Raw genomic sequence first — 19,213 nt, 5'->3', positions numbered from 1 at the left:
TGTGCAATTGAGAGAAGCTCACTCTGCAACAAAAAAACCCTCTCAGTAATTGTATAGCAGACAGACAGGAAAAGTGCACGATTTGTTTCTCCTCCAGCGTCCTCCTGTAACCCTCATGGACTGTATACACGCAGCGACTTTAAGGAGCCTCGAGAGAGAGAAGGGCAGGCCGCATGCTCCGCTGGGTGCTGCTGCTTTACCGCAGCCATACTAAGGGGCAATGCGCACGACGCTTGGTCGCTGCAGAAACTGCAGTGGAAGAGATGCACATGGCCAGCAGGAGGATGCATCTCAGTCCTGCACAGACCACCCCACTCCGAGGAGGCATCAGACCCCAGCTTCCAACAGCAACGCTGTGGTTCCGAAGCCAGAGGAAGTCTGAGTGGGCTGCGGGGCTCAGGGTGTGCAAACTTTTCCTTCCAGCTGGAGTAATGGTCTCCCAAAAGCAGAGGAGCATGAAGAATACTCCCAGAGAAGGTCACTTCAGTAACGGGACCCCTGTCACAAGTAGCAAAAAAGGCTGAACGCTAAGGAAAGGGCCCTAGCAACTGGGAAATTCTTTTTGGTTTTTCCTGTCACAAAAATCAGAAAGACGATCAGGTGCATTCATCTAATGAGTACCCGATTCCATATTATTTTCCTGATTGTTGGAGAAACAACTTTCCCCGAGTGTTAAGTTTAAGTTTTATGTCTTTGGTAAAACAAATAACTCTCCCGCTTTCTGCTGCGAAGGGAAACGAAAGCAATCCCGCCCCCTGAACCCAACTCTGAGCCCCGGTTACAGCCACGCAGTACGGGGTCCTTTCCCCTCGTCTCGGCCCTACGGGCGGACTTACCTCCTTCTGGTGATACTTTATTGCTACCTTCAGCTTGGCCAAATCGTGGCATTTCTGGGGGTCCAGCTCCTCGCTCTGGTCGTCCCTGTGGTTGAGGACGATCTCCAGCTCTCGGGAGCTGCGAGCCTGGTCCAGGAGGTCCTTGGCGAAGCGCTTGCACTGCTGGGAGAGCTCCTCGTACTCCGCCTTGAACTCGTTCTCCACCTTGCTGAGCTCCTTCAGCTCCCAGCCGAGCCGGAAGGCCGTCAGGATGGGGTCTTCACTGGACAAGGCCACCAGGGACGGGCTGGCCAGGGCCTTGTAGATGTTGAGCCGGGAGCGGGAGTGCCGCAGGCTGTCCACCTCGGAGCTGGAGACGCACTCCACGCAGTTGCAGCGGATCTGGTGCGGGCGGGGTATGGTCACCCGCCTCTGGACCAGCAGCTTTATGATCTCGTAGTTGTTCGTGTGAGCGGCCAGCATAATCGGGGTGATGTCGGGAGTAAATTCGGAAAACTGGGTGTCCATCATCAAGGTGGGAACCTGGGGGAGGGGGGGAAATAAAACAAATTAGAAATGATGACCTTTGCCCTTTGCCTTTAAAGTGCCACTAGAGGTGCTTCGTGATTAAATCTTCAGCTGATAGGGCTGACTCTGCTCAGCCCGCCCTGTTATTTCCCTGCCGAATCCTGAGAAGAAATGTCGGACAGAAAGTCGCTAATGACATCGCGCACCACGTCAGCTGATCAGAGGCCAACATGGTTTCCACCGGGGCAGAGATACCCAGGTTGCAACCTCCCTTTACTGATGGTTTTCCAGGGGGGGGGGGGCAGGTCCAGGGGTATCTGAGGGCAAGGATGCACGAACCCAAAGAGCTGGCGTTCGGTAAGGGGCTGCCACGGTGGGTCCGGCCGAGAGTCCACCAAGCCCAGTATTCTGTTTCCATCAGTGGTCAATCCAGGGTCCCAAGGACCTCGCAAGATGAAAGTGCGCTTAACCAAAACAAGACTGTCTCGCACTGCCACTCCCTCGCCGCTTACATTCCCCGCTCCACTCCCCTCCCTTCCATTCTCTGCTCCACTCCCCCTCTCCCCCAGGTTCCTTCCCACATTCCTCCTCACGTTAATCTGCCTCTGCCATTCACCATTGCTCCTCCTTCTCTTTGGACGAGATCTTGGAGGAGATTTGAGAAAGCCACTGCTTATCCCCGGGGATCCGTCTACTGTTGGGGATTCCTCCGGGTACTTGTGACTTGGATTGGCCATTGGTGGAAGCGGGATACTGGGCCTGATGGATCCCATGCTCTGACCCAGGGCGGCAGTCCTTATCTTCTCCCTTCAGTGCGTCGGGTTCAAGCCCTGCACTCACTCCCTTCCCTCTGACCCCCCCCCCCCAGCTGTGAGGGCACCGATCCCTCCACCAGAACTGGCGCCAGCTGCGCCCGTGCTTTTCCTTCAGCGTGCCTCAGCCTCCCTGCAGGGGGGGTCATCGCTGCCTGCTCGTGACCTCTCCCTTCTGCACTGCTTAAGGTTTCCCACACCTTCCAGGAGCTGCCTGCGCACATACAAGTGAGACTGACTGTCCGTGTGGTGCGGGGGGGGGCAGCTTCAAAGCTGACCCCCCAAACAACGGACTGGGCTGTGAAGGATCTGCGCTCAGTTTTTAAACAGAGTCTTCCATTGCTCCGGTTGGGTCAGGGTTTGGGACACCGTGGAGGCAGCGCTCAACAGCCCCTTGTGGGTGGGAGTCCCGGCTATCGCTGGTCGGTCACACCTGCCGGCTGGGTTGGGAAGTGCCTGCGTAACAGGCTCTGTGGTCCCCTGGCCAAAGGCCACCATTACTATAGCTGGGCTAGGGGGAGGTGGAAGGGGGCTATAAAAATAGAAGAACCCGGATGGCTGCAAATGAAAGCCCATGGTACCGGCCTGGTTCCGACTGAGCCAGAAGCCCAAAGGAATCAGGAGGAAGTTGCCAGGGTCAAATACTATACAATTTAAAAAAAAAAAAATGAACTTGGGATTTTAAAAACTGCCTGAATGTGTTAAGGCAGCGAAGGAACAGCCAGCGGTGGTGCCCCCAGTCCCCTGCTGATGATCATCCACCGTGGCTTCTAGCTGACGGCTCTGGTGCTGTTTCCACCAAGTGACTGCGAATACTACAGACACAGCTTTCTCGGAAGGAAACGCACATTATGTCTTTGAGTGTAATGGGTCATAAAAGGATGCACAGGGGACACATTCCACTCTCTGCTTAGAACAGAGACTTTCAGTGGCATTTTCTGCACAGAAGGGGTTTTTTTTTGCTCTTTCTTTTCAGCACATTGATCATTGAGGGGTGCAAGTCCTAAAGCACTGGGGGTACCCAGATCGCCAGCAGACGCAGCTCTGTGCCCCCCCCCCTCCCCCGACATCGGCATTTTTGAACCTGGCGTGGAGCTCAGAGGTAAAAATGGGATACAGCCGTGCTCATTAGTAAAACACTTAATACTGGGCGTGGCTGGTGGGAGCTTTCAAAATATCTTTTGACATGAAAGAGAATTTTGAATTACAAAAAAAAAATAGGTCTTAACGATTTTGTTGGAATTACCAACTGAGTTATGCAAAAATATTTTTGTTTTTTTTAAACAGTCTTAATGAATATTGCAAAAGGCAAATGAAATCATGCATCTCCCTCCGCGCCCCCAGCACTTACTGACGAGATCATTCTTCTCAATTATATTGCACGGGAGACTTAGGGCAGAAAAGAAAGTGCAATAATTATATCACCACGTTGTCGGTGTTCCCGTAACAGAAGGTGATGCTCCCTCCAGAGCAAGAACCCTGCCTGCACTGCACTGAAGATTATTACAAAATGATCTCGGATCCCAGCACATGGAGAGGGGGTGTACGGAGACTGCCTGGGGCCTGGTTGGCCTAGAAAGCTCCCCAGGACAGTTGGTTCGACTAGAGGGACTGGAGGGGGGAGTGGAAGATTACCGTAAGTCTCTGCTTTGGTCATCCGTCCATCCTTTTCGGCATTCCTCCACTGCAATGATCAGCATCGGTCATGAAGGATTTTACGTTTTTCACGGATCTCTCTAATGAGCAGTCATGCCCAGCAGGCTCCAATGTAAGCACATGTGCTTACATGTGCAACTCTGTTGCAAATAAAATCTGTCCATTGACCACCAAAGAAATTAACCCGTCATTTAAAAACAAAAAACCCTGGTTCTCTCTTGAGTTGAAAAACCTTAAACAAGAGTTAATACGTAAAGAACAGAGTTGGCGCAAAGACCCTACCCCAACCTCGATGTCTGCCTATAAAGCCACCATGGACTCCTACAGGAACATCAAAATCCACACTAAGAGAGACTTCTATGCCAGCAAAATCCACAACTTCTTCTACGATGCTAAGGCTTTATTCTCTTATGTATCAGCACTTACCAAACCTTTGCCACCTACCATTCCTGACGGCAAAGCCCAATCCAAGGCTAACGAATTGGCATCTTCAAGAAAAAAATCTCTAAGCTCCTAGACCCTCTCATCCGCGCTAATACCCAACTGCCCCCCCCCCCCACCTCCATACCTCTCTAGACTGCCATAAAGCAACCTTTGATTCATTGGAACTCACTTCATCTCTTGAAATTGAATTTGTACTCAAAAACATGAAACCATCCTCACACCCTTCAGATCACATTCCTACTAAACTCCTTCTTTCCATTCCAAACACCATTTCCAAACCACTAGCGGAAATCATCACTTGCTTCCTAGCCCAAGGATTTGTACCTGATCCATTGAAAATCGCCACCGTCAAACCTTTGCTAAAAAAACCCAATCTGGATCCTGCTGACCCCGCCAACTTCCGTCCTATAGCCAACCTTCCTTTCATTGCCAAACTGATGGAGAAACTAGTCAACACCCAACTTTCTGACTATCTAGACACAAGATCCTATTCCCTGCTCAGTTCGGATTCCGTAAATCCTCAAATAGAGAATCCCTACTTATCTCCCTCACCGACAACATCATCATGGGTCTTGACAAAGGACAATCTTACCTACTAGCCTTACTCGACATCTCAGCGGCGTTTGACACGGTAAATCACACCATTCTCATTAATCGCTTAGCTGATATTGGCATCACAGGTTCTGCCCTTAACTGGTTCAAGTCATTCCTCAGCAATAGAAACTTCAGGATCAGAATAAACAACAAAGACTCGCACCCCATAAGCTCAACTCATGGAGTACCTCAAGGTTCATCTCTCTCTCCCACTCTCTAACATTTATCTTCTCCGCCTCTGCCAGCTCCTTGAAAATTTAAAATTAACTCACTATATCTATGCCGACGATGTACAGATCCTGATCCCCATAACAGAATCCATCTCCAAAACCTTTAACTTTTGGAACAGCTGCCTCAACTCAATCAACCACCTCTTAACTAGCCTCAATCTAGTCCTCAGCACAACAAAAACAGAACTTCTAGTCATCTCTACCAACGACATCAACTCCGCCTTCAACAATTTCTCTACTGCCACCACAACACATGTGAGAGATCTTGGAGCCACAGATAACCAACTGGACTTTAAAAAATTAATCAATAATACAACAAAAGAATGCTTCCATAAGTTACACATACTAAAAAAGCTCAGACCTCTCCTGCACTTTCATGATTTCCGCACAGTTCTTCAAGCCATCCTCTTCCCAAAAATAGACTATTGTAACACTTTACTTCTTGGCCTCCCGGCAACCTCCACCAAACCTTTGCAGATGCTCCAGAACGCCGCTGCAAGGATACTAACCAATTCAAATCGACGAGAACATATCACACCCATCCTCAAGAATCTACATTGGCTTCCCATTAATTTCAGAATCCTCTACAAGTCCCTCATCATCATACACAAAACCATCCACAATCAGTCCTCCTTATAGCTAAACATTCCATTCCAGGTTCATATCTCTTCCAGACCGATTAGAACTGCCTACAAAGCAACCCTCCTCACCCCTTCTGCCAAGGCTATGCTCCACCCCTCATTAAGAAAACGCGCCTCTCTAGCGCCGGACCTACACACTGGAACGCTTTACCCACAGAGCTTCGCCAGGAACAATGCCCGCTTACCTTTAGAAAGAAATTGAAGACCTGGTTATTCAGACAAGCCTTTCCTTAACATCCCGCGACACTAACACGGACTCCTGCTTCAGTTTACGTACAATGCTTGCTGTTACGACTTTGAATTCTTTCCCTTCCTGACCCCGCTGGCCTCCCCCTCCCCCATACCCCCCCCCCATTTTACTCTGTCCATACTCATGATCCATACCACATGCAGAGATAGCCTGTAATCTAGTTGTTTCTTCTACATTGTTGTTAATCAGCCCTTGTTATGTTATGTTTCCCCCCTTGTTATACATCATTCTCTCTTCTATATTTTATATTTATTGATTTGAAGATACTTGTTATTTGTAACTTTTTCCAATTTTGGTTCGATGTAAACCGGCGTGATAAGAATTTTCGTCTTGAACGTCGGGATAGTAAAAAGATGTAAATAAATAAATGTAAATAAATACGCATCACAGCTACAGAGCGCAGGGATACCCGTTTCTGACGCCTAACCTGAATTCATTCTCCCGCCTTTCTCTTCATAACCTTCCTACACAGCTCTCACCGTGTAGTGCCCCCGTAACTCTTGGCAGTGCACGGGGTATCACTATTCAGGCTGCTCTTGATTTGGCCATTCTGCCAGCCGCTGGCTGCCATGATCTGTGAAACTGCTGGCCAGGGCAAAGATTACCCTTAGTGCTCACTTGCTCCTTGACCACCACCTTTACTCATTACTGTTCAAAATAGAGATGCAGCCCACCACAGATAAGAAGTTACAAAAAGGCAAGAAATGCTGAAAAATAATCATAGAAAATATTTCTGTTGTATTTATTTTATGTTTGCATGTCGAACAAAACAAGGTTGTTCTAATTTTACTTTATTTATGCAAGCACATAATTTATTTATTTATTTAAGTTTTTTTATATACCAACATTCAGGACGATAGTCCCATCATGCTGGTTCACAAGAAACAGGGGTGCAATAATAATAAGACTTTACAATTTGAACAAAAGTGCAGAAAAGCAGTTACATATAACAAGGAAATCAATAACTTGGAATAACTTTGGAATAACATAAGAACATAAGAAGTTGCCATACTGGGTCTGACCAAGGGTCCATCAAGCCCAGCATCCTGTTTCCAACAGTGGCCAATCCAGGCTACAAGTACCCAAATACTAAGCAGATCCCATGCTACTGATGCCAGTAATAGCAGTGGCTATTTCCAAAGTCAACTTGACTAATAATTTATGGAATTCTCCTTCAGGAATTTATCCAAGCCTTTTTTTAAAGCCAGCTTCGCTAACTGCCTTAACCGCATCCTCTGGCAAAGAATTCCAGAAGTTAATTGTGTAGAGTGAAAAAGAATTTTCTCCAATTTGTTTTAAATGTGCTACATGCTAACTGCATGGAGTGCCCCCTAGTCCTTCTATTATCTGAAAAAGTAAACAACCGATTTACATTTACCAACAATTCTTGCCTTTTTGGTAATTTTTAAATAGCAAACATCTGACCCTGAAAAAGAAAATCTAACAAATGCACAAAAATGAATAACATCCAATATGCGTGGGTTGTTTTTTTATTTAGCTCAGGCCTTTCCATTGGTAGTTGAATGTGAGTTAAATTCAGGTACTGTAGCTATTTCCCTGTCCCCCAATCTAGGGGCCTCACTTATGAAGTTTTCCCATAGTCACAGAACGGGAGAAAAGCCTTAGTAAATTAGGCAATGGAGTATGAAGTGACTTGACCGGGGACCCCAGGATGGTCGGTGAGATTTGAACAGGGGCTTCCCTGGCTCTATCTATTTATTTGTTTTATTTATTTGCAGTTTTTATATACCGACATTTGTTTAGTAACCTCACATCGGGTTTTTTTTTAACTACTTGGCTACTCTTCCACGCCGCCTTTTTTCCAAAAATCCCTTCAAAGGCAAAGTGCTTATAAAATGTCAACATGTTCAGAAACTTGCATTTTAAAAGGATTAGCTCTGTGGGATCATCTGCAGGGAAATACAGACTGAGGCCTTTCTAAAGCACACACAGCTGACTTCAGACGCTGCTAATGTCTCAGGGAGGGATTACAATACTTATGTGTTTGGCCTGGCTTTTGAAAACGGGGTCCTGAAAGAGTTTCCAGAGGCAGCGCCGTTTCTTGGATATAGAAAGATTAAAGTCAGCCCAACGGAAAGAAACATAGAAACAGGATGGCAGAAAAAGACCGTACTGCCCGTCCAATTAATTTAGCATTATAAACCCCATCACTTCCTTAGAGACCCCCTGTATTTATCCCATGCTTTCTTGAATTCAGTTACTGTTTTCGTCTCTACCACATCCACTGGGAGGCCGTTCCTTGCATCCACCACCCTAAGATTATTCCTACCCCCTGTAAATCTCACTGCATGACCCCCTCGTTCTAGAGCCTCCTTTCCATTGAGAGAGACTCGCCTCCTGTGCATGGAAACCTGTGAGATATTTGAATGTCTCTATCATATCTCGCCTATCTCGCTTTTCCTCCAAGGTGTGCATGTTTAGATCTTTGTATCCCCGAATGCTTTACACTGAAGACCACTGACCATTTTAGTAGCCTCCCTCTGGACCAGCTCCATCCTGTTTCTATCCTTCTGAAGGTGGGGTCTCCAGATCTGTACTCAGTATCCCATGTGAGGTCTCACCAGGGACCTATACAGGGGTAATATCACCTCCCTTTATCTGCTGACCATTCCTCTCCCCATGCACCCAAGCATTGTTCTAGTTTTTGCCATCGCTTTATCCACCTGTTTGGCCACCTTAAGATCATCAGATACAATCACCCCCAGATCCTGCTCTTCCTTTGTGCTTAGAAGAATTTCATCTCCAATACTGCAGCTTTCCCTTGGGATTTTGCATCCTAAATGCCTTACTCTGCATTTCTTAGCATTAAATCTTAGCTGCCAGACCTCAGACCATTCCTCGAGCTTCGCTAGATCCCTCCTCATGTTTTCCACTCCTTCCAGGCTGTCCACCCTGTTGCAGATTTTGGTATCATCGGCAAAAAGGCAAACCATTCCCGACAGTCCTTCCATTATGTCGCTCACAGAAACGTTGAAAAGAACCGGTCCAAGGGCAGATCCCTGAGGCACAGCGCTAGTAACGCTCCATTTACCACTCCCCTTTGTCTCCTCCCACTCAGCCAGTTTCTAACCCAGTCACAGTCACTCTAGGATCCAGACTAAGAGCGCATAATTCATTTATAAATCTTCTGGAACTGTTTCAAAGGCCTCGCTGAAATCCAAGTACACAATGTCTAGTGCTCTCTCCCTTGATCCAACTCTCTGGTCACCCAAAGAAATTATTAATTGCTCCAAAAATGGCAATGATTCCATTAGTTTGCTGACCACAAAGGTCAGACTAAGTGGCCTGTAGTTCCCAGCCTCCTCCTTACTTACACTTTTATGAATAGGAACCACATCTGCTCATTTCCAGTCCTCGGGGACTCTAAAGAAGCACTGAAAATGGTCACCCAGCGGAGCTGCCAGGACATCTCTAAGTTCCCTTAGTACCCTCGGACGTGTCCCATCCGGTCCTATCGCCTTATCTACTTTAAGTTTGGCTAGCTCCTCACAAACACACTGCTGCGAAAATCGAGTGAGGTTTACCTCTCTTCCAATCTTATTTGTATTCATTTTATTTGGCCCTGATCCAGGCCCTTCCACAGTGAACACCGAACAGAAATATTTGTTAAGCAATTTTTGCTTTTTCCTCATCATCCTCTGCATATTCCTTCCCCTTCACCTCTGAGTCTCACGATGCCACTTTCATACTCCCTTCTATCACTAACAGATCTATAAAATAGTCTTGTCCCCCTCTCCCCCGCCCCTGTTTTACCGTGTTTGCTATTGTTCTCCTATTTGAAGGTTTGCATTCCTGACTGCTTTCCCAGCTTCTCTTAACTTTCCCAGATACTGTCGCCTGTCTTCCTCTTTCTGTGATCCTTTGCAGTTTATGAATGCGAACCTTTTCTCCCTTACCTTTTCAGCTACTTATTTAGAAAATGAAAATGGTACAGTGTCTGCACTGGTAAGGATCTTAATATTTATGCCCTGGACTAGAGGAGGAAGAGGGGGAATACAAAGCTATTTGAATACATCGAAGGCAAGTAATTTTTCAGCAAGAGGTAATGATATCAAGCTGCAGGTGAGTAGGTTGGTTAAGCAGACGAAGCGGGTGGATGTGTGGTCTGGACCCTGAATGACGGTGTAAGGAACAAAACTGTAGTGGAATTTAAGAAAGCACAGAGGACCATTAGTGGCGTAGAAGTGAAGATTATGTAGGGTAAGACAGACAAGACGAGCCCGGTGGTCACGATCAGCCATAATTAAGGTGTAACGTTGGTACCCTCACGAAAGAGTTTATTGATAAGGCCCTGTCTCTGATTATCAATGGACTCCCTGGTAGAGCTTCAGCTTTGTGTGATACATTTTGACTGAGCGACAATAAGCAGAATACATTACTTCACCCCAAAGACTGCACCGAGCTCTTCCAAGGTTATATCCATCAAACGACCTGAATAATTAAACCTGAATAATAAAATCTTTTTAATTAACCCAATCACCTGCCATCAGTAGGCGACAGGGAGAAACGCTTGCAGTACTGCGGCCGCCCTTTGTGTAAAGGGAAAGAATATGCGCTTTCTAGACTGAATCTGTGCTGCAGAAATCAAGCATGACAGTCAGCTGAGCAAACCCCGATAAGCAGCTTTCACGTTAGCTCACGCTTCCTTGCATTCGACCTGATTTTGTGTCCCCCGGTCGAGTCCTGTGGTGCTGGCTGCAGAGATGATCTGCGGACTGCTCACAGGATACTTGTGAAGGGCGATCACTGCTGGTTCCCTGCCCAGCTCAGGAACCGCAGCTGGCAGCGTCCGAAACAGATCAAGCTGTGGCTGTGCCGCGCGCTTTGTGGCACTTTCAAGGGACACGGAAAAGGCAGCCACGCCCTGCTGCTTCCATTACAAATCATGCAGGCAGTTCTCAGGCTCGAGGCACAATTGGCTCCTGACGACCACATCTTAAGTCCCATAAGAACAATGTTATAAATGGGATTGGTTCCAGCAGCATGGCCCAATAACCTATTTTCACCCAAATGATCCTTTATTTAGTAATACACGGTGCTACAAAAAGCAGACACATTGTAAAGCATTTCATATTTGTTATGTTTGAAGAGGAAAGTGTCCCTGCATGCCTACAGGACACCTCATTTGTTGTGTTTTCTCAATAGGACATGCACTGGTGGTGAGCTGCTGTCTTTCCATAAGCAGGGCCATTGCGCCTGGTATAGAGGGAGTTTGTGTTGCTGTTACTGAGATAACACCAGAATATCTTTTTTGTATGGTGAGTTGCACGGGGAATGTTCTAGTTTCTGCTTTACACCCGTTACTGAGGGTCGGGGGCTTGCACTAGCCCACAGGCCCCGTACTGACTTTCATTAATAACGTGGCCACTTGCAGATCACCATTGGGCACAGGACCAGCTATAAGGCGAGAGGAGGGCCACCCACCACTGAACCTCCAGAGAAGTCGGTCATCAGCCCGTCCTCTTCTGATCAGTTGTCATCAACCTCTTGGCCCAGGCCCCAAAGAAAAATGTTGCCTTTGACCCTGGCAAAGGGATGGATATGAGGGAGGAAGGGTTGGGTGGTTGGATAAGGTGGAGAGAGATTGGCTGTGGAGGATGAGGAGGGGGGAATAACAGGATCCGATGGGGGTTATAAGAAGGGTTTAAGGTGAAAGGATCAAGTGGAGGTGATGTGAGAGGGGAGTACCCCGGAGCTCCTCTGGAAGGGGTAGAGGTTGAGAGAGATGGACTGGAGAGGGTGGATGTTGAGCGAGGAATAAGCTGGCGTGCAGGGAGGATGAGGAGTGATTGATGGATGAAAAACTGCAGCCCTGCTGATTTGGTTTCGTCATCATCTGGAGTCATGCAAACTTTCGAGTGCTAAAACAGGGTCACCCTGGATAAAAGTATGGGAAGCCTGCCACAGAGCCTTGCACCCTAGGCAGATCAATGAAACACCGCCCCCCGCCAAAACCCAGCCCGAGCTGACAGTGCCCCTCTTACAGCGGGAGATTATATAGAGTTTCAGATTCTCTAACAAGCTTTCTCTCTCAAAAATTAGAGGGAACATTGATGCAGGGCCTAATTTAGGAGCTCAGGGCAGAAATAGGCTTGAGATTATGGGGAAAAAAAAAGAGGGTGTGTGAAACAACTGAAAGAATTCAGTATTCAGATGATGCAAGCCTAAATCACAAATCCAGGCATAGAGCAAGTGAGCCTTTAAGGCAGGAAGGGCGTCAGATCAGCGGTAAACTTCTGAAATGGCAGGACCAAGGCACAGCAGAAGGAGTAAGGGGGCTTTTTCTGGGTCTGTGAGTTACTGCACGAGGAATCATTTCAATCATCAACCCCCCTGTTAACAATCCTAATTCTCAAAGGGACTCCTGCGGACGATGCAGTGCTCTCCCCTCAGAAATGGCCCTTATAGCAAAACCGAGCGAGCAATACGCCCATCAAAGCCTTGGCAGAGACGCTGCAAGTGTGTGGTTTTTACGTACACGGGGGGGGGGGGGGGGGGGGGGGGGGGGGGGGGGGGGGGAGGCGTTCCAGGGGGGTGGAGGCTGCGCAGGGCTAGGATTTACCCCCCCCCCCCCACACACACACTTTCTGACTATAACACAGAGGTTCTCACGTCAAAACTACGTGTGCCACATAGCGGGGATAATTGTGCGTGCGTAGTTTTGCCGGGATAATTTTCCAAGGGGACTCGTGCGCCTGTCTGCTTTGAAGATTAACGTAACTTAGGGGTGACGTTACAAGGTGACCCCCCTTAGAATCTTTTACGTATACTCATATGCACGGTAAACATAATTCTCCTCCTCAGCAGCTTCTTCACATTGGTGGATGGAGGTGCATTTGTTTCCCCCTTGCATGGTTTAGCATTATTGCTCCTGCATCTATAAGCACGCTGGTGGTTTTCCTGCCTACTGCGTGGTTCGATACCCGCTCCTCCACTCTTTGTCCATTTGCAAAGCAGACCATGGCTTCACCTCTCCCCGATTTCATTCATAATTTAGAAACCTATTGAGCTGGTGACAGGAAAACTAGAACTGGGACGTGATGGCAACCGTCAAGAAATGAGGTTGCCATCGAGACTTTTGCTAGCCCTCGCCAGCCCCCTCTGCAGATGGATGCCTCCACGGTGCAAACGGACTGGAATCGAGCCCGCCGAGGACTGAAAAAAAACGCATTTTTCAGAGCAAGGTTAATTTTCAGTTGTTTTGCTCCTTGTCTGAGAGGCACAGGGATGTTATTAAGCTTTCTGCCTTTGTAATTATTTCTTTCGCTCTGACTTGCATGCAAACGCTGCCCAGAACTCACTGGAACATCCAGCGCTGTAGACTCATCAATCTGTGGCTATTCGGCCTGAACTGATTTGCTGTTTTTATTTCTCATTCTTCTAAGCCGGCAGTTTCCTCCCACTCCTCTGGACTTCCAGCTCAGTCAAAACCAAGCCTTCATACGCAGCTGCCCTTATATTATTTTTTATATCCCCCTTCCAAGTTACTTAGCTTGGCCACCGCAGAGCAAGCCCTCGCCCGGGGGCCACAAGCTGCAGCAACCTCTGGAACGTGGTTATGGGGACTGAGTTTGGCCCGATGAGCAACAGCTAGGCCTGGGAACGCCACCTCTGCAGCATCCCTGGCCCCAGCCAGTCCAGAGGGCGGATACTGCGCTAATAACAAGATTTTTCTGCAAAGGAGGCCCTGCAGAGGGGGATCCATGAAAAAAGTTTATTCCCCCTTTCATGAGAATCTTTCACTCTCAGATTCTGGCTGAACCTTTTGACGTAGGATGTAACAACAACAACATTTTGGCGGCCAACATACAGCAGATGTACTAGGAAAAAGTAATGGGTGCTCAAACCATCCTGCAGAATTCTCATTTGGGATCATTTTCAGAGATACATCGGGGGGGGGGGGGGGGGGGGGGGGGCGGGGTCATGCATGCAGAATTAGCAGGTACTTTACACCTCAGCCCCCCCCTTTTCCCACTCCCCTCCGAACCCTACCCTACCTCCCTCTCCCCTCGCCCTGCCCCCAGCCTACCCTCCCCCTCCTCTCCCTCCCCTTTTCTCCCTTGATTCTCTGCTCCCTTGGTTCATTGTATTTATAGTTTTATAGTTTTGTTCTTTTTTGTACCTTGTTTTTGTGTTAGTAATATTATATTGTTTTAATGTTATTTTGTTTTACTCTATCTCCCACCTGAGTTCATTGTAAACCGGCATGATGTGCTTCACGAATGTCGGTAAATAAAAGTTAATAAATAAATAATAAATAAATAAATACTCGAGTAAGCAGCAGGTACGCACGTGTATTCTGTTTAATAAACCTCGAGTGCACGTGCACGCATGTTAACGGGGGAATAAAGGGGCTGATTAAGAGGCATTCCAGAGCTATTTTCATAGCGCTAGATGTGCATACATTACAGATTTTGTCCGTATGTTTTTACACCTGCTGGTTGACTTGGGCAATTGAAATCTTGCCTTTTGCCTGTTGTTTTGGATTGGAAGTCCGGGTGAACTATTGAGAAGGGCGGGGGGGAGGGTCGGTCAGGCTGAAGTGCTGGAGGGTCTGGGTAAACTTGTAAAGGTCCTGGGTGAACTGGAGGACGTATCAGCAATTCGGTGATTCCAAGTCCACACGTCAGTATTTTTAGAAGCAGAGCATGCACGTATTTTATTAAATGACTGTCTCTGGGTTTGTTTCTTGGTTAATGCATGCAAATTGTTACAATTATTATGCAAACCCCGCCCCCTTTGTGGGGTGCATTGAATATAGGGGGTCGCAATATGCTCTTCTAGGTCCTGGACCTCTCCTTTTCTCATACTTGCCTTGCAAGAGTCCTTGGAGGCATCGGAGTTCATCAAGTGAGGGTGAGGGGGTGAAGGGTTCAGTCGTGGATACAGTCATTAAATTTACTCTCACTCCACTCTCAGGATCACTGGTCAGAGATATTCTCAGATAGGAAGTATCAGGACCAACAGGGGCATCATTAACACTGGGCACAGGGGGCCCATACCCCACGTCCAAAACCTCAGTGCCCCGAGTCTCCTGTTAAGGAAGAGGCTGTAGCACAGCTGTGTCAGCTTGGCCCATGCAGCCCGAGGAGGAGGCGGCTGCTGCATTGGCCAGGCCTGCTAAAGAAAGAAGGCTGCTCCTACCTGCAACCCTGCATGCTTTGGGGAAAGAGAGACAGATTGCATTTGTGCATATGAGTGATAGCATGAGTGCCTCTGTATAAGAGAGAGATACAGAGAGCATGAGTGTGTGTGAGAGACAGAGCATGAGTCAGTGAGTATGAGAGAGCATGAGCATGCATGAGTGTGTGTGAGATAGCATGTGTGTGTGAGAGAGACAGCATAAGAGCATGAGCATGCATGAGTGCGTGTGAGATAGCATGTGTGTGAGAGAGACAGCATGAGTGTACATGTATATAAGAGCATGAGCATGCATGAGTGCGTGTGAGATAGCATGTGTGCGTGAGACAGAGCATGAGTGTACATGTATATAAGAGAGCATGAGCATGCATTAGTGTGTGAGATAGCATGTGTGTTTGTGAGAGTCAGAGCATGAGTGTACATGTATATAAGAGAGCATGAGCATGCATGAGTGCGTGTGAGATAGCATGTGTGTGTGTGAGAGACAGCATAAGAGCATGAGCATGCATGAGTGCGTGTGAGATAGCATATGTGTGAGAGAGACAGAGCATGAGTGTACATGTATATAAGGGAGCATGAGCATGCATGAGTGCATGTGAGATAGCATATGTGTGAGAGAGACAGAGCATGAGTGTACATGTATATAAGGGAGCATGAGCATGCATGAGTGCATGTGAGATAGCATGTGTGTGTGTGTGAGAGAGACAGAGCATGAGTGTACATGTATATAAGAGAGCATGAGCATGCATGAGTGCATGTGAGATAGCATGTGTGTGTGAGAGAGACAGAGCATGAGTGTACATGTATATAAGAGAGCATGAGCATGCATTAGTGTGTGAGATAGCATGTGTGTCTGTGAGAGACAGAGCATGAGTGTACATGTATATAAGAGAGCATGAGCATGCATGAGTGCGTGTGAGATAGCATGTGTGTGTCTCTCACACATATGTTGCCTCACACATATACACTCAATTTTTGGGTCTCTGGTGAGAGAGAAAGAGCATGTGTGATTCTGTGTGTGAGAGAGACATTGCACAAGTACAAGGAGAAGGCTGCTATTGCCTGTATGTTCCAGGGAGAGAGAGAGCATGTGTGTGTGAGAAAGCATGTGAAGGAGCATGTGTGCGTGTATTTGAGAGAGCATATGATAGAGAAAGATTTATTTATTTATTTATTTATTAACTTTTATTTACCGACATTCGTGAAACACATCATGCCGGTTTACAAAAAACTCAAAGGAGGAAAGTTACAATATAACAATAACACAGTAAAACTGATAAATAGGTAAAACAATAGCGTAGTAGAGCAATAGTAGAGGGGAGGGGAGTGGGAAAGGGAGGATACCGGGGAGTGGGAGAGGGGAGGCTAAGGGAAGATATGATATGATATATGATATATATATATATATATATATCATATATGACATATGATAGAGAGAGAAATTGATAACCGACTTACGTTATTTTTTCTTGTTTACCTGTTCATAATCTTTAACTGAGGCTGAAATGTATCTAGTTTTTTTGTAAACTTGTCAATATGTTAACATACAGAAGTGTTATATGTACTAAGTTGTTTATAATGTAAACCGGAGTGAAGGCAATTTGTTATACTTCGGTATAAAAAAGACTCTAAATAAATAAAGCATGTGGGGGGGTGTGAGCCAGCATGTGCGTACTGGAGAGTATTTGTATGTGTGAGAGAGAATATTTGTGTACCCCCTAATCAGGATGACTATGGAGAGCAAGGGATTTTTAAAAATCCTTATTTGTTTTCATTATTGGGAGTTATTTGTTGTGTCTGCTGTTTTAAAATATGTTGTTGGTGTTTGGGAAATGTTTTAAAATTTTTATACAAGTTTTGAATTATTGGATATTCTTTTTTTTTTAATCTTATTTTTATTAATTTCACACAATGAGCAAGAAAATATCTTACTACAGAAAATAAAATGTTTCCAAGGAAAATAAAACATAAAATAAAAACAAAGACATTCTCTATATAGGTTACATCATTTTCTCAAAGGCAAAATTAGAGAGGTCCCAATATTATAGGGAGAAATCAAGAAATATAATCTTAGAAACAGGCTTAACGGTAAGGGTAGATACATTTTAATGAATTGTCTAGGAATCTATTATTGGCCAGGCTGTGTTGAACTTGTACTCCTGGCATTTATAAAGGATTTTAGTTGTTCAGGTAGAAAGAAGACAAAACATTCAGTTTTACCTCTAATAACACATCTACATGGATATCTCAAAGTAAATGTATACCCCAACGTTATAACCTGAGATCTCACGATAAAAAAATCTCGTCTCCTTATCTGTTCCACCACAAATGACACAAGGAGAGTTGATCTATCAATAACCTCGGCATTTGAATCTTCCAAAAACTGAGTCAAATTAGCTAAGGCTTCCGTATAACCCCCTTTAGGAAAATTCTGATTATTAGCACTAGATAGTAAAAACGATTTATTAGAGGAGTCTTCTCTAATTCACATTTCAAGTTTTCATGAAAAAAACTGTATACATCCTCTCCCAACACTCTAGGAAAATGTAAAAAGCATTAAGTTTAAATGCCTAACATAATTTTCTAATATTTCCAACCTACGAGAGGAATTCCCGAAGTCCTTGACTAATTTAGAATTGCAAGCTTGAGTTTGGAGTGTAGCTTGCTCCGAAGATTCCACGCGTACTCTAAGATCTTGAATTTGACCTCCGAGATTAATATTAATAGAGTTCACATTGGTGGTCAGAGTCTCAATCCTGTTTTGGCACTCCTTCACCAAACTTCCAAAACTTGCCACTGGATCCCATAGTGCCTCGGATGTTACCACCGCTGGTATAGGAGGAGGTTGAAAAAACTCACCCCCCAACGCCAGGACAAACTGCTCCAGAGAGACCCACTGCTGAGACAGCTCTAATTCTCTCCCGTTCCTCCTGTGATTCCACTGGTGACATAGGGAGCGCAGAAGCTACAGCCTCCGCCAGCAACGCTGACTCCAGCAAGCTGGAGGAAAGCTGTGGGAACTTCCGCTCCGGCCCCCCCCCCTTCCCTACCAACACATGAATGATGTCATCAATCTGTGCAGAAGTCCCGAGGAGAGGCTCAGCAGGCACTGGAGCTGGCGGCAATCGACAAACCAGGGGACTCAGAGTGATCTCCCCAAGCGATTCCGGTGCTCCCTCGCCAGTCATCGCAGCGGGGACAGGTCTCCCCTCTCATCCACCGATCCAGACGAGTAGGATGTTATCGACCGCTGCCCTTGAGGTAATATCGTGTCCGGGGGTAGACCTGAACTTTACCCTTCCGTTTGGGAGGCATGTCAGCAAAAAGACGTCTGGTCACGCCGCCATCTTGGGGACCTCCCGCCTATTGGTTATTCTTTTTGCCAGCTATTTTGAAATGTTTATTTTTTCTCTGAGAATAGTTTTATTATTATGATGTTTTATATTTCTTGGTTTTATTTTTTATGTTTTATGTGAGATGATGATGTTTGTGTTTTTCCATGTTTGCATTGAATATAGCGTCTGGCTTGTGATGGTTTCAAGTTGAGTTTATCTGCATGTTTTTCTTTATATTTTATGGTCTCTTTAGTCTGTGTTTGGTGAGGGTTTGTCTGTGTTCTGCATATGTGACCAAGACAAGGTATTTTGCTAATATGTAGTTTCTATGTAGACACCTATAGCATCTTGGCTTGTTCTATTTTCCTGATAGGAGGTGTATTGGTGTTGTAGGGTCTAATATAATATTTGCCGTGTTGCCTTTTCATAGGTAGGGTGGTACTATTTGAGTGCTGGCAGTTAGTGGTATATTGGTATGGAAGGTTTACCATATTGTAATTGTAAGTCACTTTTGTTCAGTGGATTCATTGCCAATTTGTTGCCCGCATCAAACTATGCGGGCAGCACAATTTATAAACCTCTACAGTGCTGTAACCTGAAGGCTGAATGTAAATGGCTGTATGATACGCTGTGTTGTACCTGGGTCCCTCAACCAGCTGAGTACACTCTGAGAAGAGATCAGTGAAGGTGTGATTGATTGATGCACTCATAATATTTTCATAAAATTTGGAAAATAGAGCAGTGCA

The 19,213-nt window shown here is 46.1% G+C and overlaps 1 protein-coding gene across 1 annotated transcript in view; it reads right to left on the bottom strand.

The window, feature by feature from the left end:
• Positions 1-19,213, bottom strand: part of TRPC5 (transient receptor potential cation channel subfamily C member 5) — a 185,363-nt gene that overhangs the window by 117,525 nt on the left and 48,625 nt on the right. The window contains exon 3 of the mRNA XM_029585808.1: positions 837-1,358. Within this exon, the coding sequence (XP_029441668.1) occupies positions 837-1,358 (522 nt within the window). The remainder of the gene's footprint in view (positions 1-836; positions 1,359-19,213) is intronic.

Source organism: Rhinatrema bivittatum, unplaced genomic scaffold, assembly GCF_901001135.1.
Source record: "Rhinatrema bivittatum unplaced genomic scaffold, aRhiBiv1.1, whole genome shotgun sequence".
NCBI classification, from domain to species: domain Eukaryota; kingdom Metazoa; phylum Chordata; class Amphibia; order Gymnophiona; family Rhinatrematidae; genus Rhinatrema; species Rhinatrema bivittatum.
This window is presented reverse-complemented; position numbering and strand designations above follow the sequence as displayed.